General features: G+C 39.0%; 1 protein-coding gene across 2 annotated transcripts in view; it reads left to right on the top strand.

Annotated features, from left to right (window-relative positions):
- NTM (neurotrimin) overlaps window positions 1–24126 on the top strand; it is a 610388-nt gene extending 586262 nt beyond the window's left edge. The window contains exons 7-9 of one of the 2 annotated variants that reach the window (XM_088139030.1): window positions 5055–5206; window positions 17947–17979; window positions 22259–24126. In XM_088139030.1, the coding sequence (XP_087995156.1) occupies window positions 5055–5206; window positions 17947–17979; window positions 22259–22359 (286 nt within the window). In that variant the 3' untranslated portion in view covers window positions 22360–24126. The remainder of the gene's footprint in view (window positions 1–5054; window positions 5207–17946; window positions 17980–22258) is intronic. The other variant, XM_088139031.1, reaches the window with a different exon arrangement.
- The last annotated feature ends 528 nt before the right edge of the window (window positions 24127–24654 follow it).

Genomic DNA, 24654 nt, shown 5'->3' with positions numbered 1-24654 from the left:
AAGGGGAGCCAATCACCTCCTTAAATGATTGGTTCTACTGTTGATCAGTCTTTTTTGGGGGGGAGGGGGGAACGTTATTCAGAGCATTCACTTGGAAACTGCCTTTTCTTAACTCATCCTTTGTTGTGTGTTCCCAACTTGCAGCTATTTTCATTCATCACTGATCAACCTTGTCTTGCTTCTTTCTGCCTTCCATATTCCCTTTGTTTAACTATCTATTGCTTTGTTCTCCTTGCTAGCAAAATTTAAATTGTAAGCCTCTTGGACTTGAGATTTTTATTTTTCCCAATTATATGCTATTCTGTAAAGAAGATTGATGGCGCTGGCATTTGAAAACGATTCTAGTAAATGGGAAGTACTCCTGTGCACATAGCACAGATCCTTGGCACCAAGATGCTGTTCTGTATATACAATCTGCAAATATTTTTAATAACAGTTCTCATTGTCAGGATTCATGCCAGAGATTCTCTGACATAATTCCTCCAAGATTCAGGCATAGAGATTATTTATCAGATATCCCAAGGCATGAAAAGGCATATGATCATCTGTTCCTGTAGTTCTCACAGGAGATGCTCAGAAACTGGGTCATTCTCCCCTCTTAATTATCACAGGGAGACAGACTATAGCATTCTGTTTAAAAACAACTGCGAAGATATTGTCCATCTGATGAAGACATTAGTTTAAGCTATCAGTCATGTGACAAGCTCCCATTATGGATAATGTAATCATGTATGACTACCAGGAGCTGCTTCTCAGGATCTAAAGCAGGCCAGGGCAGTGCTGCATAAAACAAGAAAGCACTGAAAGAAATCAAATAGGTAAAAATAAACAAAACAAAAGCAACACATAAGAATATCAGCCAAATGATGTAGCGAAGGAAGTAGGATGAAGGAACTAAGAGTATGGAAAAGAGAGAGAACCGAAGACCCTTGTAACTGCTGAATATAATACGGTTCTCCAGTTGCATCTCGCTGCTTTCACGGCCGGGTCTTTTTGGAGGTCATCGGTTTTAGTTTCCAGCCTGACCTGACAGATGTTGGGAGACATGATGCTGCAGTCCTCCCAGTTCCACTCCTCCTGATCTGCTTGCTTTCACTGTCAAGGCTGTCTTGTCTTGCCACCTTTTCCCTATCTATCAGGAGCAATAGTCCTGATTCAGGCGAAGGTAGAGTTGGGCCAAGATGTGGAGCTGTTGAGTCATCATGTGTGCTTTGCTATTGCACTACTACAACAGTCATTGGATGGCACCATTGGCTTGGGGGCGGGGGGGGGGAGCCTATGCCAAGCAAAGCTGAAAGACAGTGTTGGTGAGACGTTGGAAAACAAAGTAGCGAATGGTTGGCTTCTGTGCATGAAATTGGGCCGTGAAGCATCTTGTCCTTTATGTTAGATAGTAGAATGTCTTGGGTTGGTCCTGATCTTGCAGTAGGAAACACTAAAAAGAGTATCCTACAACCATCCTCTTGTGCAAGTAGCAAGTAGAACCCCTGAGGTAAGGTATGAAAGACCCAACTGTCTAACAAACTTTAGTAAACAGCTGTGGACCTCCACTCCTCAAGATGCATAATAATAATGGCCAGATTAGTTTTGCACCCAAGCAGAAAATCCCAGAAGCATCTATTCTCCCTGGCAGAAAAATTACATTGAAATACATTCAGAAATAGTTTGCTTTACTTTCTTGATAACCAGAATCAGTTTCCTGGAGGAAACCGGAGGGCTTTTAAAGTGAAGGGATGAAGGTGATGAAGGGCTTTTAAAGTGATAACCAGCACCTTTAATTGCACTCAGAAGTCCACTGGGAGCCAGTGAACCTCACAGAGATGAGGTGTTAACATGGATGAACTGAGGCATATCCATAACTACTTGTGTTGCTGAATTATAGGTGGTTTTCAAGAGCAGCCCCATGTAGAGCATGTTGTAGTAGTACACATGGAAGGTGACCAAAAGCTAAAGTGATGATGATCAGGTCTAGGAACAGGCACAGTTGGTAGAGATGAACCTTTGCCATGGCCCTTCCTGCCATGGCTGCCACCTGCTTCTTCAGCAGGATCTGGGAATCTAGAAAGATTCCCAAATTGCCCATCAGCTCTGCCTGGGGTAGGGATACCAGACATCTGGCAAAGGAGGGCATGTCCTCCTTTTTGTCCTCATGTCCTCCACCCAGCAGGCATAGCCTTAAAATCAAATATTGTCCAGCTTTTTGAGTATCTGACTGAGCAGCATTTCTCTGTGGCCCAGCACTTTCCTAGTAAGTGCTAACTGGTGAGATGGCTACACTGAACATAATAACCAGATGCTCTCTCCTAGTCTTTTTAATTAATGTTTTTATTATGGTATAATTTTTAAAGTTTGTTTTTTATGGTCTGTTTTTTATTGTATGCCACCCAGAGTCACATCCCTGAGATGGGCAGCTCTATAAAGGTGATGGCTGGCTGGCTGGCTGGCTGGCTGGCTGGCTGGCTGGCTGGCTGGCTGGCTGGCTGGCTGGCTGGCTGGCTGGCTGGCAAAACAGACAGACAGACAGACAAGAAAGAAAGAAAGAAAGAAAGAAAGAAAGAAAGAAAGAAAGAAAGAAAGAAAGAAAGAAAGAAAGAAAGAAAGGAGGGAGGGAGGGAGGGAGGGAGGGAGGGAGGGAGGGAGGGAGGGAGGGAGGGAAGGAAGGAAGGAAGGAAGGAAGGAAGGAAGGAAGGAAGGAAGGAAGGAAGGAAGGAAGGAAGAAAGAAAGAAAGAAAGAAAGAAAGAAAGAAAGAAAGAAAGAAAGAAAGAAAGAAAGAAAGAAAGAAAGAAAAAGAAAAATAAGCTCCACCTGAAATTGACATGACTATAATCAGTAACACACCAAAGGCTTTTGCCTCCTAACTGGCTCAACTCAATGTGTGTTCCCCATTCTGTGGCTGTTTACTCACTTGTAATCCCTTCCTCTCCAATGAATGTAAACACAAGCATTAAACTGTGTGTCCTCTTTTTCCTCGCTTTGTCCTCCTTTCCAATTGTCTGTGTCCTCTTTGCCTGTTCGGATATCAGTCTGGGGAGGTCCTGCCCCCATTCAAAGCCAAATATGGTAAATCCCCAGGTCTGAGGATCCCAGAAGATATAGCCACTTAATCTTGATAAGGTTAAACCTGAGCCTGTTCGTCCACATCCAGGCTCCCACAGCCTCCAGAATCTGAGAAAACATCGGGCAGCATCGTTTGTCTGGTCTAGGGTGGAGATACTGTATAAAACTGGTATTTTTAGGGATTAGATACTGATGACACCAAACCTATGCTGTCAGATGATCTTCCCCCAGTGGCCTCCTATAGATATTAAATAGAAATGGGGACAGAATAGAGTCCTGTGGCACCCCACACAAAGGGATTTAGGGCTAGATCTGTTTCCCCTGCCAACACTGACTGGAACTACCCATGGAGGAAGGAAGAGAATCTCTGTGCCTCCCACTCCTAACCCCATAAATTAATCCAGAAATATCCTATGGTCTCTGAGGGCACTGAGACTTCAAGGAGGGCCAGGATGGATGGATGTGCCTCCACCATCTCGCAGATCAACAAGCGTAATCAATGTCATTACTATAACCAGATCTAAACCCTGGCTGAAAGGGGTCAGAGACGTTCTGCTGAGCTAGTCCCAGCTACGAAGTGGCAAGGATGTTTATTTCAGTGAATTCATCTCATGGAATGCTTCTCATGAAACTAGACCCCTGGCTAACCAGTTCCAATATATATTTTAAGCGAAAGCTCTTCATAAAGGGATCGTGTGAACACAGAAAATTACATCAGTTTTGTCCCCAAGCGAGGAGCTGGAATCTAGTTACAGTGCTCAAATCCATTAAATTATAGGTAGCAATGTAATTTACAATCGACTGCAGCAGTCTTTTATAACTATTTTATCTCCATAGTGAACTTGTGACCATTCTTTCTCTTTCGTATAGCACTCAGCTATTGGAATTCATGCATTGGCAACCGCAGGACTGGATTTCTGAACTTGGCTCTGTAATGTGGGATTGCCTTTGGGGTTGGATTGGAAATTATTTGCACAGAATGAACCTGCTCAGCTCTGGACCAGCCCGCCCTACCATAACCTTTTGCACCTGTTTCAAAATGTCTGCACTGAGTGTCTGGCTACTGGAAAGATGCTCAGATGATCGTATTATTGTAACTTCTAGGCTAGATGACCTTGATAATAATAATTGCCATTTGATATTTTCACTGTGCATGCCAGACTTCAGGATTACCCACAGAGGTGGGCCTTCCTTGCAGTGATCTGTTTCCTGTGGAATGACCTCCCCTCTCCATTACACCAGGCCCCATCTCTGAAGTACTTTTGATAATACCATGTGGAAAAATATTCCCTTCATATTTTTCTATCCAGTATCATTCAGCTTCACAGGAGAATTGAAGTTTGGTGGATGGGTAGAGAATGGTGGCCTTGTAGATATTTATTGAGAGTGACACTCTGTGTGTGTGTGTGTGTGTGTGTCCTGTCTTTATACACTTGTTCCTCCAGAGGTCCATGGCCTGTTTGGCTTCCCACACTTCAAATAAATGTGAAGGAAAGTCACAGTTGTGGAACTCCTATGGAGCTTTTTCTGATTAGAAAGTATGGTCACTTAGAAAGCTTTTAGAGAAGTGGAAAGATGTGACACCAGTAATGCCACTCTTTGCCACCTCCAATACATTTAAAAGTAACACTAAGAGAAAATAGAAAGAAATCTGAAAGTATGCTGAGGAGAATGTAGGAAGCCGGGGAGAAAAGGAAACCTAGAAATTGCAAGGTAGATTTTGCACTGGTTTCAGCCATTCATTGAAACCTTTGGTTCTTCTATTAGCTTTCCCCAACAACTAATCACATTCATTACTGGATGATTCTATTACTATTTCATTACTGGATTATTCTATTATTACTTTTTTATAGTTGGGTTACAAGCTGTTTTAGTTTTTTCTCAAATGAAGAAATTATATAGCACTGTGTTAATAAATGAAATATTTGTGTCTGTGTATGTCTGTGCATGTGTTTGCATGTGTATAATGCCTATCGTTGTAATTCTCGTGTTTCAGGCTCCTTGAAGGACAGAAAGGACTGAAAGTGGAAAATAAGGCCTTCTTCTCCCGTCTTACTTTCTTCAATGTCTCTGAGCAAGACTATGGAAATTATACTTGTGTTGCCTACAACCAATTAGGAAACACTAATGCTAGCATTATTCTCTATGGTAAGTAAGGCGTATGCTGATGGATTGAGTTGGCCATGGGATTCACAGAACTGTAGAATCCTAATGTTGGAAGAGGTCACTTAGGTCATTGAGCCCAATTCCCTCTTCACTGCAGGAATCCAAATTAAGACTTCCATGACAGATGTGTCTCTAGTTGAACACATCCATTGAAGGAAAGTCCACCGTCATTCTATGTAATTGGTTCCACTGTCAAATTGTAAGTGAAGGGAAAGATAGGTAAATCAAAGAAGGATATGTTTATATGGAAAGCTACAAATTCAGAACTGATCAAGACATGAATTCATGTAATAAATTACAGTCTTTTAAGATGAGATTGGTCAGCCTTAGTAGCTTCCCTCTTATCATCTTACACTTAAAATTATCCTGGCTAGGACAACTATACCTTATCTTGTTATTTCTACAGTTCACATTCTGATATGCAGATTTCAATAGCTTTCTCAGCACTGGGTTTCTAGTAAATGCAACTCTGAAATACCAAATGTCTCCACTAGCATGGAGAGTTTGGAAACAAAATGGTTTCTTGATGGAACAAAATCAATTTGTAGACCAGTCCTTCCTTTAGCCATTTTTTCCAATATCACAGATATCACAGATAATGACTTCATCATCCCACTTTTCTCAGATCATCACATTCTTCATCCTCTTTCTCACTGATTATAGAACTTTAGCATGCCACATTCTTCATTATGGATGTGCAGATATCTCCCAAGAAATACATCATTATATTATTATATTATATCGATATATTATAAATGTATGTGTAGAAATTGTGCAGTGTAGTGGTTCATTCCTTTCTTTCAGCCCAAGATAGTTTATAGGGATTTTGTTATGGGGATAAAATTAGGAGAAACTCCTGGGTAAACTGCTTTGAACTCTCTAAGAAAAGGCAGGACATAAATACAGTAAAAGAACCATTTTTCCTCATTGTTTCTGTACATCCTGCCTAAAAAAGAACCACTCAATTCACCTTGATTTTTTTTTCCCTCTGGCAGTAGGACACAAGGATGTTCTCCAAATTCTCAAAGTGGAGGTCCTAGGACTTATTTTAGTAAAATCAGGTTTCTGTTACTGAAGTTGTTCTTCCTTTCCATTCAACAAAAAGGAAAAGTATTTTCCATCATTGCACAGCTAAAGAAGTCTGATTCCATAGGCTAGTACAAATATACAATAGCTGGGGGAAAAAATAACCTGAACCAGTGAAACTATGATCATCTGCAATCAAGCCAGTGTCAGAAACTGTTGACTTTTTTAATCTAACACCACGAACCAAAAGGAAGCTGCTTTGTACCTGTTGTCTAAAAGCTCTGAGTGTTTCTTTTAGCTCTTCTCTGTTCTGCATTTAACTGGTCTTTTCAGCTTACAGTTATACTCAAAGCCTTCCTCCCCTTAGTCTCTTTCTGCTAAATACCAAGCAGTGTGCTAAAAAAGGATCTTGTAACTTTACCATTGGTGAAATGTTGCTGTTAATGATAACATTAACACATCCATTTAAAACAAATCACTAAAACATAGAACATTATAGTGTGTTTTTTTCCTTAACCTTCCTCTCCCTGAAAGATTAATTCCATAACTGCACTGAATTCAAAGTACTGATCTGGATATCTCATTTCCTCCAGGTATGTTCTCAGTTCCATATTTAGGTCTTGCAAGATTCCCTTCTCCCAGGCTTAGAAAAACCAAGGAGAGATACCAGTAGCAAGGAAAGTAGTATCTTTATATCTACTCAAAAATGAAAAATACTGTCAATCTCACCAAGCCTGATATTGCCACCCTGAAGTGCCATCTGTTAAGTGAGGCTTTTGAGAATAAACAACCCAAACAGCTCCACGACCATAGGCTTGCTTCCAAGTTGTGCTTTCTATTACTTCAACATAAAATTAAAAAATTAACTATGGCAAAAGAAGGTGGGGAGAACTCTGAAGCCTTATCTAGAAGCTATTTTCTCCACGTGCCAGAGCTCTGATTAAAGTGATGGATCCATCTGACACCACTCACAGCCAGAGACAGCTCTAATTGCTTGTCTTATTTGTTACACTTCTACATGTTGCAGCAAGAGCATGACTGTTTCTAATGCCCACTGGAAGCTGAAGTGAGCAGATCCTCCAGGACCCTACTTCTTCTGGCTTTCACATGATTCCAAACCAGAGTTATTGTCCAGAATTCCGGGTTTTCTATATGTTGACCATGCTGAGATGGCCTCTTATATAGGGCTTGAGGTTCATCACAAGGAGCCTAAATTGTCCAAAAACTTTGTTCATAAAGATTACAACATTCAGGTCAACAGAGATGGCACTCAAGATTCACAAGTAAAAGGAAGGGATATGATACAAGGTGGGGCCAAAAAAGCTGTATGTCCCTGTAGCCTGACCAAGGAGGGTGCGGTCACTTATCTAGCATGATCAGCACTCTTATTAATAGTGTGACAAAGATAGTTTAAAACCTACTTGATCATGAACATGATGCAACATTTGCCCACAGCTTATATGTGTGTCTGTGCAATGTAACTTTATAGAGTCACTTTTATGTGAGATGGGCAGCTATATAAATACAATAAATAAATAAATAAAATATAGCAGCTGGTATGAGCATAGGAATCTATTCCCTACTGGACTATCTGAATATAAATCAGATTGACCACCATTTCCAATTACTGTATTCTAGCACTGATCCCCACCACAAGATAGACAACACATTTCTTCTTTCATCCAAAATTCTGGACAAACACCCTTCTAAATGCCTACACTGGAATTTCTTTGAATGTCCTTCAGGTGTATTATCTGTGTTTAGACCAGATGTGTTTATTCATCAGGGCCAAACTGAAAGATATATAGCGGCTGATGTAAATTTCTCACAACATGATGGTTTTATTATGTTAGCAAAAAGAACAGCTGTGAAGAAACTGACTTTGAATGGAGTCATGACAAAGAGTGAAGTTTCTTCACCCTCACCGCTTTGGATGTTTTCCTACTCAGTGTTTTCCTTATTCATATCTTTCCTCCATGGGTGGAAGTATAGTGAGAAAGAGGCCACCTTTAGGAAAGAAGAAGGTTTATCATCAATCACACAGTTCATAGTGAGGGACTATAGATAGTGGGAGAATTGTGTGTGCTAGAGGAATCTAGACTGGTGCATGTAGAGAAATCCCACATTATTGCAAAAAGAATGGGTGGAAAGACTTTTTCACCAGCATTATTATAGCCAATATGGGATGGAATACCAATACAGAAGCACACAGGAGCAGCATTGTCTATCCCTCCCCCCCAAACATCTGCTTGTTTGTCTCTGCATTAGACGGGATTTTAAGAAAATAAGATGCATATTCATTCCTTTTATGTTCCTTAATCAAGACACGGTTAAAGTTTTATCTCGCCCAACTCAATTTAAAAAGAGTAAAAGAAAGCTAACCCTACAACACCACTAATAGCAAAGCACACGTAATGCTACCACATGCCAGCTGAAACTCAGCCACTGAAAGAAAGTCATAAAGTTGTCTTTGGAAAGTTACTGATAGAAGGAAGCTGCATATGATGGTCAGAGGAAATCAATGCAATTGCTTCCAGTTTATGGTGAATAAGATGCAATATTAGATAAATATTTCTGGTTGGGCTTAAATAATATAAGAGCACATAGGGAGAGGAAATAATTGGAAATCTCTGCAGTAGGGTGAAACCATGCAAGCAGTGGGACAGCAGTACCCATAACTACATTAGGAGCTGAAATGATGTACGGTGCTGATTAGTTAACTCCTGATGACTTCTATCCCATCACATGCATCACAGAGTTGTATCATACAGCCTTGCAAAAATTGTGGGACCAAACATACTGTCAGGTTGAGTGGCGTTAGCCATCTAATGTTACTCCTAGTTAGGAAGTGTCAATTCTTAGCTCACCAATTGTTATCAGTCTCAGTCCAGACTTCCCCAGATTAATCTTCATGGTAGATTTTTTTCTCTTATAGCAGAGATAAAGTCTGAAATTGTCTTTTCATTAATCTTCCCACCGCTTTGGGAAAAGAAAGTCACATCTCAGATGCAGATGAATAAGCCCTTGTAGGGAGAAGTCACAGCAGGCATAGGTCCGCCTCAATTGCGTTTGGGATTCATGCAGTAAGGGATAGGTTTCAGAATTGGAGTCCAGGTCTCCCATCCCAGAGACACCACAAATAACAACACTAACACCAACAGGTAATGAGAGCTTTGGACAAAACTTTGCACCGGTATTTGGACTGGTATATACAGACTTGGGCTCTGGTTACAGATAGCCGCTTTATTTATTTTACTTACAAGATATATAGTATCTTTTTCTGTAGCACATTCCAAACTAAAACGGTCACTATTATGTAGCCTTGATGGCACAATGTTTTTGATATTTTATATAAAACGGAAGTTCTGGGTTTGATTCTGTAAAATATCAGGGATATAAAAGACATTATGAAGCATGGAGTAGTAATTGTATGAATTGGAACAGATATATATCAAGTGAATGCTCTACAGTTGAATATACATCTGTATCTAAAGAAGGTGACCAGCTTTACTAGTGGCTCTGAGCAATTGTGGATCAGCCTATGACTGTAGGGAACATGGTCTACTGAGTGGGACCATCCTTTTAAATGTAAGAGACTCCATAGTACATACTCTCAGGGCCAGGTGAAACTTTTCTAGGGATCCTAAAAAGAGTCAGAAGAATTCATATGAGTTATCAACTAAGTCACAATGGGGTGAGTTTATGTAAGACACTAAGCCTTAGACCATGATTTAGAACCACAGTAGGTCAGTTCATGCAATGTCCTAAGTCAGACTTTAGTTTGATGGGTGAACCCTTCATTGAAGGACAAAACTTCAAAAGAATGCTTGATACTTAATGCTTGAGCTGTACAGGAGCCAAGGCCTGCGTTAGTCAGAGCATTAACTAGAGCTTCAACTTTATCTTGTTCCCTTGGGTCTATGACAGTGTTGTCCAAACTTGGCCACTTTAAGATGAGTGGACTTCAACTCCCAGAATTCCACAGCCAGCCATGCTGGCTGGGGAATTCTGGGAGTTGAAGTCCACTCATCTTAAAGTGGCCAAGTTTGGACAACACTGGTCTATGAGGATTCTTCAGTTAAGAGTATAGACTCTTCAGAAGTCCAGCTAGATTCTCCTAATAACCTTTTTTTGTAATTTTGTTGTTACTTCTTTTTCTCCTTCTCATCCTCAGCTAAACATCAGCTGGGTGATGATGATGGTTATGATGATGACAATGACAACACCTTTGGGGGATCCTGGTTCTTCTTTCTGAATTTAATTATCTGGCTTTGGGTTCTACCACAGAGCACTTCTCTAGCCACCAAGTTACTGTTGCAAAGTGGGAGAAGCAGCTAAGATTTGTAGATGAGAAATGGCAGGCTCCCTCTTCTCTGAAACTCCTTGCTTTCTAGCCCTCTTTCCCATGTTGCTGGAAATAAGGAAGAGTGAGGAGGCAGGCTCAGGAACTACTAAAGGAAGAAAGCAATGGCCGCAAGAAATTTTAAACAATGAATCCTCTATTAACCTTTTCCTTTTTTTTTTTTTTGCCAAAGAACTACTTTGACCTTTCAATGTGCTTCCAATGATAATTGATAGTTTTCTCATAGAATTAGCATCTTCTCACAGGGTTGGCAGCTCATCAGATCTGCTGGGATCATCTTCAAAAGAGCCAACAACATTGAAGGATAATGTCAAGAAATCCAAGACATTTTATGTGTGGTCCTAAGGGTTAGGGTTAGAGCAACTTTTTTGCAAGGCTGGCATTATGAAGTACATTTCATGAAGTCACCCTTTCCATTCATACTTCCCATGGTTCACTGCCTGACAGCACTTGGTATTTTTTGACTTTCCCATCCATTTCAAAGCCCGTCTTCTCTGGCTTCCCCTTCTCCCCTTCCACCCCATCTACACAGACTCCTCCTTCATTCCATTTCTTCTTTACCCAACCTGTTCGTGGAGTGCGGAATTATGAAGCGATATATTTATTTTTCTTTTTATCTTCATTTTTTTCTCTTCCATTGTTTCCTTACCTGGTTTAGAAATAAGTGAGCCCACAAGCTCAACCTTGTTCCAAGGTCAGTATTGTCTTGCTGTATGTCACATCTGCTCTGCCTCCCTTTATTGCAACTTCCCTCCCACCCCTTGACACACATTGCCTGTTCCCCTGTTCGATTTGCATGGAGGACTGTACCACTTCCTGATGGGTGTCCAGAGAGGGTACAGTTTTGGATTGGTTTCCTTGTCTTCCATCATGTCATGTCTGATCAGTGGTTGAGAGCTACAATATACAGTTTGAGATCTCCTCTTAGAGATTGGATGAAGAATCCCTTTCAAGTATCTAAGATCATCAAGGCTCAGCCCCTTTCCCTCTTCCCTCCCACCCCCCAAATAAAAATAATTCTGGGAATTATACCACTACGAACTCCCATTATCAGGTGGATTAAAACTAAAATAAAATCAATTCATTAATTTTCACTATCATTTGAAGAGGCTACTGAGGACAGACTCACAGAACATAGCTCTTGAAATCTCTTTATAATGTATTTATTTGATATTTCAAATTTGTCACTGCCCATCTCACTGTAGAGTGACTCTGGGCAGTTTACAATGTAAAAAAAGGGTATTTTGAGTGTAAATAAGCAAGTGAGCACACAGCTCTAAAAACTGGATTGAGAGACTCATTTTTCTTAGAACTAGATGCTCACTTTTTAAAAAGAGAATAACTGAAAAAAAAATCTGAACTTTTATTTCTAGACCTTCATTATTAGTTAGGGGCTACTGATTCCAATTTCTTTCAAGGTTATTTAAAGAAATGTGTTTTCCCATTTTGTTATCTGTGGATAGGGTGGAGAATAGAACCCTGGCCAATTAAGGGGGGATGCTTAGAAAAAAAAATCCTCCCCCAACATTGTCAGTGGCAAATACAATTTTAAAGTCTCTTTTTAAAAAATCCCATGTGAATGATTCAAGTGGTACTAAGGGTTTGTACCAGATATGATTCTTTGCCCCTCACCAAATGATAATTTTCAAGATTCTTTTGAGAGACCCATGAGCTGAACCCTGGAATAAAACCAGGTGAGGTTTGCAGGGTAGAACTGTCTAAGAATTATGCTTGTAGGAAGAATTTAAGATTTCCAACTTCTTATTTTTCCTGTTCCTAGAACATTAACTCACATTCATTGATCAAGATGGAGATTGATGTGTGTGTTGGGGAAAGACTTTGAACCTGTTAGCTGGATTTGATTTTCTTGTTCCCCTTAAAGGAGCATGTAGAGGCCAGCATGCACAAACCTAGAAGAGCCTTTTTTCCTACTTGGAATGAATGTCTGTGAAGCTCTGCACTGTTTGAAGAATGCTGTAAATATTTGTTGAGGTGTATTCCTGTGCCAACAGGGCTGCTGAGGTGATCAGCTGCTACCTCATCAGTGTTCTAGTGACAAAAATGAAACAATGCCTTTGAAATAAATATTGAAAATGGAAAGAAATAGGTAACACAATTGGTGGCCTGATGAATAGAGGATGGGCTTTAGTAGAATGCGATGTGGAACTGGCTGGAATGGGTCCCAAGTTGTACCATCTGATAGACAGAAATGAATGATCTCTGGGAGAAACCATGCCCCAAATCCAGTTGTCTAAACAGGTTGACTTTAAAGAAAAAGTTAAGCAAAAGGAATGCAGGTGAGGTGAGCAATCTTAGCCGGATCTTCATCCTACTTCTCATTCTTCTTTGAAGAGATACAGAGCTTGGATTGAACCTACCTTATCCTTGTTCTTCAGACCACCATTCGATCTTATCATTGATATCCAAAGAACGAATGTGGCTTGTCTATCAATCTGCATTCCTTAACCCCCTGCAGAATCAAATACTGATATGCATCTACCTCATTCTGAAAGAAAAGAAAAAAAGAGCTGATTTATTAACTCATTTTTCTTTCTTTCTTTCTTTCTTTCTTTCTGTTTTCTTTTCCTCCTGCATGGCTTCCTTATGTGTCTCCTCCTCATGCTTCCCTACATTCTGCCATGTAAGTACCGCTGGCATATATATCAGATATTATGATTTTGATGAGGAATGAGTGTTAAAGGACCTGAAGGGAAGAGGGTGGTCAGAAAAGACTTGAGAATGGGAAGACATGGGAGGAAAGCATTTTGCTGGACCACCAAAAGCAGGCATTTCTTGGAATCAGTTAATACAACGTGGAGTGATGAAAATCAATTACAATTTTAAGTTTTGGCTTATGTCTTGAATGTCCAATAGCATAGCAATTCGTAGCATAGTGATTCATACACATATCCAATATCATGGTTATTCATGCACACTTCCCTCCTAGTTTAAGGTGAAGGTAGCATTTCTCTAACATGCCCAGGTCACTAATTATACAGTGGATTCCCATCACCTCAGAAGATGAGGCAGTCACAGAAAAAGCATCTCAAAAAGGCAGAATTCCCACCCACCCCCCCGCTGCTTTTAGCTGATTTAGTACAAAGTTAAAAGGATAATAGGGGAAACATGCTGATTCTGTTTGGAATGGAGAAAGAAAGTCCCTCCTCACTATATTTAAATACATTTTCAGCAGCCATTCAACTCTATCTTCTGTTCAGACTGTAATATGGGCCTCTATGAAATATGAAGGACACAGGCAGAGGTCAGGATTTTTCCCCAGATTGTGGCTGTCTATCAATGTGTGCTAAAATGTTTGTCGAGATGTATGTGCATGCGTGTTTTTGTGTACCAGTTATGAATGTGGATGTATGTTGATCAAATCACAGCATGAATAAAAGCTTTTAAGATCTCCAAATCTTAAAAAAAAAGTATTTGCACTGCGTTTTAATCTAGAGGGAGATGTCCCATCACTCGTTAGAAAGCTCTAAATGTTGATAGCCCCAATGAACTTCAACATTATTTTGTCTTGTTTTAAACAATGGCTTGATATTGTCTTTATTGTGTTACCGTTGTATTATTGCATTTTTCTTAATAAATTATGCATCAGCTTGTGCTCCCTGGTGGATAGAAAAGCAATTTCTAAATACATCTAAATAATAATAGGGCTAAAGATGCAAACAGTGTATGCACGGTTTCTGTGATCCTGTGCTATGGTTTTTCATGGCAAATACAGAACAGGGGGAACCCTGGAGAAATCTTTGGATCCCCAGATAGAATCCAAGGGTAAATACATTCCCCATGGCCAAATGACCAGAAGCTGATAGGTCAAATGCCTGCAATTGATTCTTGCTCATAGCTTCAACATTGAATTTGTAGGAAGATTTGCTTATTTTAATGCAAATTCTCTTTGTTGAAGTAGGGAAAGTGGTAATCTGTTGTCCCTATTCCTCTTTCAATGCTGTTTGTAGTTTAGGAATCTGTTACATAAATCACTGAACAGGAAACTGTATGCAACTATGCGTTAAGAAGCTACTGCAGTGATGAAGTGCATATTACAGCTTTCCTTAAATGTTCAGTGGCTCAGATTTTTAAAAAAGGAACACATTGATACAGTATGTAAATTCCAAAACAGAGTGGAGGTAATTCACACCAATATTCATGACTGCTTATTAATCTTCCGTTCTGCTCACGTGAAGGGCACTGTCTCATCTTTTCAAGTTTACTGGTATATAGAAGGGACAAAGTATCACTTTATGCTCTTAAAAATGTAGGACATTTTATTCTGTTTGTACTGATATTTATTTATTTATTTATTCGTTATTTTTATGTAGCTGCCCATCTCACAATCAAGTGATTTTTTTTATTTTTTATTTTTTTGCTCTTCACGTGGAATTTGTTTCATTCCATTATTCATTCATCACACCCATAATCAGAGTTCTGCTGGAAGATAAGTGTTTTAAAATCTTTTCAAGCATCATAATACTAATAACACAAGAAAAACAGTGGAATGCAGACGCCTTGCAGAATGTGTAGCTGTGTGATCCCACTTGTCAATCTGAAAGGGGTGGGCGTGATCAGCCTGCGCTACTTCCTACAACTGGTTTTGGAGCAAAGTCTTCTCTGTTGATCTTAACAGAAGCAATGGGGAAAAAATATGAACAAAGCCGTGATACATTTTACATATTTTTAAGTTAATCGGTGAGACTTGAGGGAGGATAGCAGAGAGAACTGTTCTTAATGGAACCTAAGAGTTCCACATTTTTACAGCTGCCACCCAAATTTGCTCTCAGAGCTAACCTTCATGCTTCTTTGCCTTGCAAATTGCAACCCTCTCACTCTCCTCCATTTTTATTCCTGGCAGAAAATTCTTGTTTACCTGCCAATGTGGATGAAACTCAATGAATGTTAGCACAGGGTATTTTTTTATTCGTTATTATTATTTTGTATCTATTGGGTGCTAAACATGGAAATGTCTTAAGGGTAATGCAATAGATATCAGCATTCTTTTTCTAGGGTTAATGGTGCATGCTCATTGCACATGGAGCTTGTTAGTGATGTGGCAAAGCTGTCTTTTTATGAAAAGGATCCACTCGCATTCTCATCAAAATCATTTCTTTTCAAAAATGTTTCTCTGGAGCAAATAAACAACTTCTTAAGGCAAGTTAGACACGGGATGCCTCTGTCTTACTGAAACCTACCTTAGAATCTTATTCATCTTATTTCAGGAATTCTAGAAAATACCCCAAGAACCAATTCCATACCAAAACCAAAAACTACAGCAGTGAAGCAGTGAGGCAATAGTCTGAGTAGGAATCAAACCCAGAATTTATGCACACACATACTTGTGCAAGACATGAAGAATCCTAAAAGAAAGAATTTGTGTCTCTCCTGCCTGTTCTTTATAAAATGGCCTATGACTTCTAGTTGAACAACAGTAACTTAGGTCACTTATAGCTGCAAAACTTAGTCTGCTTTTCATGGCACAATTAGCTCCAGATTCTCTTCCATCTGGGACCTTCCTTGCCATGTAAAGTGTTATCTGCTGCTTTTCAGATTCCCTCATTTCACACCATCTCCTGAGATTCCACCACCACCTCTCTGACTGAAATGCTGCCTTTTATGTTCCATCTGGAGAGCTCCCATCTTTCAGATTTCAAGCACTGAACCATTTAAATGAAGGTGTTGCCATTCGAGACCCCCCCCCCCAAAAAGTTTGCCTGATTGCTGTCTGCAAGTCTCATAATACTCATCAAACCATCTTATTAGCAAACATGGAACTGCACTCAGCTCTTATCATCACAGAAGAACAATTAGGAAAGTAAGTAATCATCAAAGGCAAAGCCCATCCGTGACAAGGATTAAGTGGAATTATTTGGGAGGCTTTCATGATAGATCTGCACCCATAGTATATACAATTTCTCTTGTTTGTTCACTGTCTTTTACAGACATACTTGTTTTAGATTATTCTTCAGGATTCCTTCTCCTGTATCTATCTTTGCATCTTCAGTCAATGAAATTTTAAATAAACAGGGGGAAAAGTGATTTTGCCATTTCACTTCCAACAGATATTCTTGATGCGCGATATAAAATGAAGCTCATTCTTTATAAAGTCCTATCAGCTAATTTAGATGGGATGAAGACTAGAATTCTGGTTTTGGCCTTGTTTCCTTTCTTCTTTTCTCTCTTGCCTCTTCCTTTTTATTATTACTTTTTTTTTTGTACTAATGCTACTCAGTAAAATAGTGTGTACATTAATAGTACTCTATAAAATAATAATACAACATAAAATAACATAGTCCAATTTCATTCACAAAGAATTAATAAATTGGACATTCTGTGCTTTGGACTTTTAGTAACTTGTTATTCAAAAAGAGAAAGAGATCTGTATGTGGGACATTTTAATAAATATGTTGCATGATATTGAGCCAATCTTGATGCCATTTCATGGACTTCCTTTCCAAGAAATGCATTTTATTTTATTTTATTTTATTCAAAAGAGATAAGGCAACATAAAAGTAGCAATAAAAATAAGTATATATCTATACAGTTTAGATAAAGCAGCATGACATATAAACCATTTCCTCCAGCCCCATTCTCCAAAAAATTAGCTGCCTAAAATATGACAAAGGTATGAGCCAAATTTCTATGAGAATTTATTCAAATAAGCATTCCCCCCCAAATTAACTTAACTGTAATTGGTGATGCCCCAGTTCTGCGTAATCACCTCTAATGGCAATGAAGATTATTTGTTTGGATCAAGGATAATTCAGGAAATTGAAATGCACCACACTTTCATATGCATTTCCTTATCCTTCTAGAAATTTAGGCATGGGATTATCTATGTATATTGGAATAAAAATAAGATCCCAATCAGCATTTTTCAGGTGTTTAGGACACAATTCTCACAATCCCACCTCTTTGGGCTTGCTGGCAGATCTCATGAGAACTGAATTCCAGAACATTAAGAGAGGACCAGGTTATAATAAGTTATATTTAGATTGAGTTAGTTGAACTTGGTTTCTGTTGAAATCAATGTGGGTTAAGATGTGACTAGTTTGTCCCATTGATTTCCAGATGTTTAACTTACCTCTAGATCTAGTGTGAGATCTACACAAAACTGGTATGTTAAACAACTCATTTGCCATTTATGAACCTTCTTAAAATGTCATCTTAACTGGAACACAGTAATAGCAGTTGGTGGGAAGAAACCCTAGAATGACTTTTCCTTCTGCTACTCAACAGAAGGGTCAAATTAGGAGTGTCTCAGAGAAGGTCAGAAGATACGGAGAGCTTTCCTTTTGCCCTATTGATAACTTGTTCTTTGATTTTGTAGAAGAGACCACAGCAGTTCAGCCACCCTGGAAAGGTTAGTAAAAACCTGATGCAACTTCCCCAAATGCTGGCCTTGGATCCCACCAACCCCTTTGTATGTTGCTCTTCCTTCTGCCTTTTCCTACAGCTTAGCTGTAACATCAGGGGACTGTTTCATCCTTGGTAATCGAGCCATGAACCCTCATCAGCTTTCTTGTGCAATCCCCTCCCTATTCTGATTGCTAAAGGAGTCCCCTGACCTGCTTTTGAAGCATCAGCTTTGGTAGCAAGATGGCATTGGTAGCCAACTTTCTGCATTGCATAATCGTATGCCTAGTCCTCATTTCTTCCAGCCTAACATACAGTAGAGATCTTTACACAACTTTTGTTTCCATTTTCCTGTGGGCCCTCTTCCCTCATGCTTTGCCACTTCTTCTGAATTCTTTTACCCTTGTATTAATGATGTGTTACAGGAGAAACATCAGAGAGCTTTCTGATCTATTAATATTTAGGAGGTGAAGTCTAGTGTTCAGTCTCCAGCAGCTACAATATCAAATCATGGTTTTGGTTTGCTTTCCAAATGCGTGAAGGTCTCAGCATTTTCAGCATTGCACATAGGAATACTCTGGCAATTTACATCATCTTCTGTTGTGCTATGCAGTAGAATCCCTTTGAATAATTGGAAGAACAGAGATAAATGCAAAGTCCTTCATTCAGAAAACAAAACTTGAATGCACAAATGTACAACGGGGATACCTAGCTTGGCAATAGTAATTGAGAAAAAGATTCTGGAATAGCAGTTGATTTAAAATGGAATCTGAATCAGGAGTGTACTGTGGTTGCAAAAAGGGCAAAGGGAATTTTGGGTTTCATCAACAAAAGCATTGTTTTAAAAACATAGTAATTCCACTTAAATCTGTGTTGGTTAGACTTAACCTCAAATATAATTTCCAGTTCTGAGCACTACACTTTAAACTGTAACATGTTTAAAGCATGTAACACATTCAAAGATGATCAAGAACTACAAACTAAGCCTTAGGAGGAGAGATTGAAATAAATGGGAATGCTTACCCTTTTGAAAAAGAAAGACTGGGAGGGGGAATATGATACCTCTCTTGGAATACCTGAAAGGTTTTCATGCAGAAAGTCAAGAAGATCTTCTCTTCATTGTTTCAGAGTACAGGGCACAGACTAGTGGATTTAAGTTATATAAAGGGAGATTTTGACTGAATGTTAGAAAACCTTCTTAACAAGAGCAGCAGGACGGTGGGACCAGTTATCCAAAGAGAGAGTAGGCTTCTCTTCATTGGAAGTGTTCAACAGAGGTTAGATAGCCATCTGTCAGAGCATCGTAAATTTGGATTCCAGTGTGCAGCAGAAAACTCTGTATCACCTTCAGAATGGTCATCCTTTTCATACTTATATAATCAGGGTGAATGACATCCACCAGTGATAGGCTTCTAAGCTAAGGTAAAGCCTTACTGAATGAGCGCTGCTGAGTTTCGCTCTCAAAACACCACTGCTGATCCCAATGCAAAAGAATGGGATGGTCTGGCTCCCACATTTGCCCTCCCACAAAACTTTGGCTTGAACTTTTCTCAGCCTGAGTTTAGCATAGTCTGGTTTACAAAGCTGCATATGTGTCTCATTTCAAAAGTAAAGGCCATCTTCCTAGCTTAATCCATCCTACCCAATCTCAGGATGGGATTAAGTGAATGCACAAGTCTCTGTAGAAAATAAACAAGTTAGCTACATGCTTCTAACCAGAGAAGGACGTAGAAGTGGGGAAGGTAGTTTCGACTTTGCACCTCCCCAACAAGCTGGAATATCTATCCTTTCCCAATGTTGTCATACAGTGCCCAGTGCCCAGATGTGTGTGCGTGGATGCAAGTATGTGGGCTTTTAAAGGACATTTGTTATGGGATAGTCTTTTTTGAAGTATTTTTTAAAAGAAATAAAATTCAAAGCAAAAGAACATTTTACTTTACATTTTCCACCAATCCAGTTTAGACTGGGTCACTGTAAGCCAACACTACATGCTGCTGCTGGATGTTCTCTATGAGTTTTGGAGAGCCTCCAAGGAAAAGGAAATTGACCATGTGGAACAGCAACCAGTAACAGTTCTCTGTGTGTTTTACCATCCTAAACCTGGCACCTCAGTGGAAATCTCCGCAGGGGTTTCCAGGACAGTCATTTTCACTTCATTTGTTTGTTCTCCTGTTCTCTAGGTAGATAATCAAGGTGTAATAGAGTGTTTCTTCTCTGGGATACCACTGGGCTTGATTATTGGCCACTTAATGAGCACAAAGGAATTAATATTGGGTAGGAGCCATCACAAAAGGCCAGGCAAGGTCATTCAGATTTCTTTGTTCAGTGTGCTTCCACTGATGGCAATTTTGGCAGTAGTTCCTTGTTCTCTTCCTTACAGCAGCTTTGGGCTAAAACTACCTCCAGGACTTGTTGCAACATTTCAAAGGATTCAGCTTAGCTGTCAAGAATCAGATAGTTCCAGACTTCCAGCACTGCTGCTGAAACAGCAATCTCTGTTAAATCAGTTGCATGTATATATATATATACTGAATATAAGCAGATTGGATTTATATATTATAAAGTGGGATTTATTTGAATCTAGGAGAAATAAGTTGCGAGGAGAATCTGATAGCTGCAACCTGTCATTTAATCTTCAAATGTTTAAACACAACTGCAGTTCATTATTGCAAAAGTTCATGAATTCATTGCAGACTCCAGAGAAAGACATCTCCTCCTACTCTGGTGTCATGCACTGTATAGACTAGTATGATGCACGTTAGCTTCCAAAGTTATATGGTGCCTACTTTGAGAAACAGGATGCTACATTGGATAAACTAAGATCTGCAAAATGGTGTCTGTGGGTACTGATATCCCCATGCATGCCTCCTTGGCCCAGAACTACTGTGGTAACCATAATGTCCAAGGTCTCAACATTCTAATTCTGCACTGTTGGGAGACTTGGTAAGTAGATGGTCATGGAGAAAATCTATCTATGTGCTTGCTAGGAGTCGAAAATGACTTGATGGCATCTCAGCCAGCCATCCATCAATCAAAATTCTAAATGTGCCTACTGGCAAAAATTGTTTGGGAATTCTGAGCACATCTTGATCAAGCAACATTTTTCTCATATCCAGAAGTTCTAACCAAGAACTGCTTCCAAACATAGTTCTCCAGTGAATGTGTCCATTTTAGCTCTGTTACAATCTCTTGTACTCTGAAGAGATTCATATATATATACTCAATTTTACATGAAAAAGCCCCTTCCCCATAGTGGCATACTAGGGAATATTTTACAATGTTAAAATATTTTTTAAAAGAATAAATCCCAAATGATAGGGATGTATTTATTATAAATAAATGTATTTATTTCTTACAAATAAATGATTAGGCAAGTTCTTCAAATTTTTAAACTAACTCTGGTTCACAAATTGTTTCTCCATTTTTATTTTTATTTTTACTATTCCTACTTTTAAAAATAGGAATCTTGTTGTGATGGAGGTAACAGCAAAGAGTCTCACTAGGCTCAATGGCATTTTATTTTATTTTATTTTATTTTATTTTATTTTATTTCATTTCTTATTAGATTTATATGGGCACCCTTCTCAAATACATGACTCTGGGTGCTATGTTGGTTCCCATAGCATTCTTTTTAGTTTTATGAATATTTTTGGACAGAGGTATGGATAGAAAATTGCTTTCTCTAAGTAAATGATGCTTATGCCCAAAGAGAACATCTAATTAGGCCATGAATTCAGGGTCTACAAGGACTTTGCTACACAATGTTGAATACTCCTAAGATGTATCAACTCTTGTTGGAGGACAGCAAAAGATGGACAGGTCTATGTGGGTAAAGCATGAATTAATATTAAGAGAAATGTGCTTTACAGGTTTACAAATATGTATCAAATGTTAAAGGATCCAATATGTGGAGGGTTCTTTCTTAACAAAAAATCATGCCTTCTTTAACATCTGATGCCACCTTTCCAAGCATGTATTTAAAGGTCAAGGCATTCCAATTGTTCTTAAAAACAGTTGTTTGATAGACTACTAATATATTGATTGCATATCTTATGTATACAATGGCAGTTTAAATACAGGATACATGAGACTTACAAGCCAACCTCAGTTTTGCTTTAGGTCAGGAGGTACATTTGGTTATTTGCTGGACCACTGTGATGAAGAGTGGATTCAGCCATGGCAGCAGTCGTTTTTGTTAACTTGGTATCTGTGTATGTCCTATTATCTCCACATCTTGGCTACTTACGGTTCCATTAACTGACCCAATTCAATCTGTCTTCCTGCAGGCCCTGGAGCAGTGCACGATGGGAACAGTGGTGGGTCAAGAAGAGCTGGCTGTGTTTGGCTGCCTCCCTTGCTTCTTTTACACCTCCTGCTCAAGTTTTGACCCTTTCAACGATGGTGATGCTAAGAGGAAGGGAGGAAAAAAAGAAAGAATATTTTAAAAATCAGAAAGTTAATCCTAATAGTAAAGAATATATTATCACAAAATCTTGGAGAGAAAGAAAACGAGTCTGAAAAACAAGAAGAATCCAAATTGATCTACTGAAGTTACAACACAACTGAGTGTTCTGTTTTCTTTCTATTTTTATTCCTTTTTTTTTTTCCTGTCATGAACAAGTATGCAGCTGTTGGTGACCAATCAGTGCATTTGGCTGAGTAATCATCCTGTCCCTTTTGACTCAGTCATTTTGTTGCTTTTCTTTATAGATCCCAAACCTCCTCTACGGAGGATGACAAGGCCAGCTGTCTGGCACCTCACCTATCATGGCTTTCTCCCACCCATTCCCACCCGTCGTGGACTCTGCTCTCCTCTGTATGATTGCAAATTCTAACTACAAAACAACCAACAAGAACCACTCTTACAAAAAGATCATGCACAGCTGCAAGAAAACCACCACCATCCCACCCGATTAAGACATTAATTCACTGTACTACATGGATATTACGGGATTCTGATTCATTATTAATTTTATTAATTATATTTTCTGATATGAGCCTAGAACTGTTAGTTCATTAAAAAAAAAAAGAAGTACAAAAAAAGACCCAACCAAAAAAAAAAAAAAAGAAAAGAATAAAATAGTAAAATAAGTTGAATCCTGGGCTTCTAAACTAGGTTTACAGGCTGTGGAGCATCAACGTCTCTGATTGTTTCCGTGATCAGTTGGGATAAGAATTGACACTTTTGTAGGGGAAAAAAGTGACATAGAAGCAATGGCTCCACCAGCATTACTGAGTTTTCATTCCTTATTCTGGTGTTCAAATGAAGAAGGTTTTCCACTGTTTTCATAATGTTTGGAAGTACAAAGGTTGATGCTCACTGTATGTTGAGTTTGATTGATATGCTTATTCTTTTTATGCTATGCGCATATATATATATGTATATATATATAAACTACCTACACAGTTTATATATATCTATCTATATATATATATATGCACACACAGTTTTTATATATATTTATATAAAATATATAAATATATATAAAATATATAAAATATTTTTTGTTAGCATTCTAGCACATTATTTCTCAGCTGGGCCCTTCTTCCAACATTACTGCATGCTGTAAATGGAGTTAACTGTGTATTAGACTGGAGGATAAAGTTTTATTGGTAACTGTGTATTTAACTCCTCCCTTTTTTTTTCTTTTTCCTGTTTTCTTCTCTCTCTCTCTCTCTCTCTCTCCCCCTCTCTCTTATTTTCCTTTGGATTATTTACATTGTGAAGACATTTATAAAAAAGCAAAAGAAAAAAAATCTGCAGCATATCTTTCCAGATCCAGAGATTTCTAAAGGGGGGGGGGGGATGATGATGGTAAAAGCTAATGCATTTCCTCCACCCCCCACCCCCCTGCACAACTCTTTACAGCTCCAGATAAAAACATGGCAAGGACTGCAAAAAAGAGAAAGGAAAATTCCAAATAATACTATGTCTTTTAAGAAGAAAGGGGGAAAAAGCTTTTCTCAAATTGCAGTAGTTTTCTTCTCTCGTTTTCTTTTCAATGGACCTGGAGAAGCGCACCTTGATGATGGAGGTTTGGGGATAGTCTAAACAGAGGCCTCCTTTGCCCTTGGTTTGTTGGGGGGTCCAAACTGGAGGTTGTCTCTGACTTTACATTAAAAGAAAAGAATATGTACCACTTTGACTTTTCATCTGGTTGTGCCATCTCATTCATAAGCTGATTTGGAGGAGGATTGTGTATAGAGCTCAATAAAACATTGAACTTGAGAGAGATGCAAGTTAGGGGACTAAAGTGGGAAGCCAGCACTGTGAAAGGGTAAGTAGTAACCAAAGGACCATCCAGTTTCTTTCCATACAATTGTTCCTTGCTGGATGCAAGGAGTGACTCATACCTGGGTATCTTCTCTAACTTGGTTTGGTGATAGCTGAGAAATGCGTTAAAAGGGCATCTTATGGGCAAATCCAGAAATCCCTCTGCCCATGAAAGATGGGATGATGAGAATAGAACTGATTCAGAACTCATTACATTTGGGTCCTGTAAAAATTAAAAGCATATTGGAGGGAGCCCACTAGAAGGCTGTGAACCAACCAGACAAAACCTTTGCCTTCTATAAATCCTTCTTTCTGCAGCTCTGTGAATCTTTACATTCACCGCCTAGTATCTCAACCAGAGCTTGGTATGAGACTTTCCTTCACCATTAGCCTCAGCATAGCTTCACT

The sequence above is a fragment of the Python bivittatus genome, unplaced genomic scaffold (assembly GCF_059951505.1).
Source record: "Python bivittatus isolate LINGU-HERP-01145 unplaced genomic scaffold, Pbiv_v1 ctg000320_np1212, whole genome shotgun sequence".
In the NCBI taxonomy this organism is placed as follows: Eukaryota; Metazoa; Chordata; class Lepidosauria; order Squamata; family Pythonidae; genus Python; species Python bivittatus.
The sequence above is the reverse complement of the archived record's forward strand: the minus strand, read 5'-3'. Positions and strand labels throughout refer to the sequence as shown.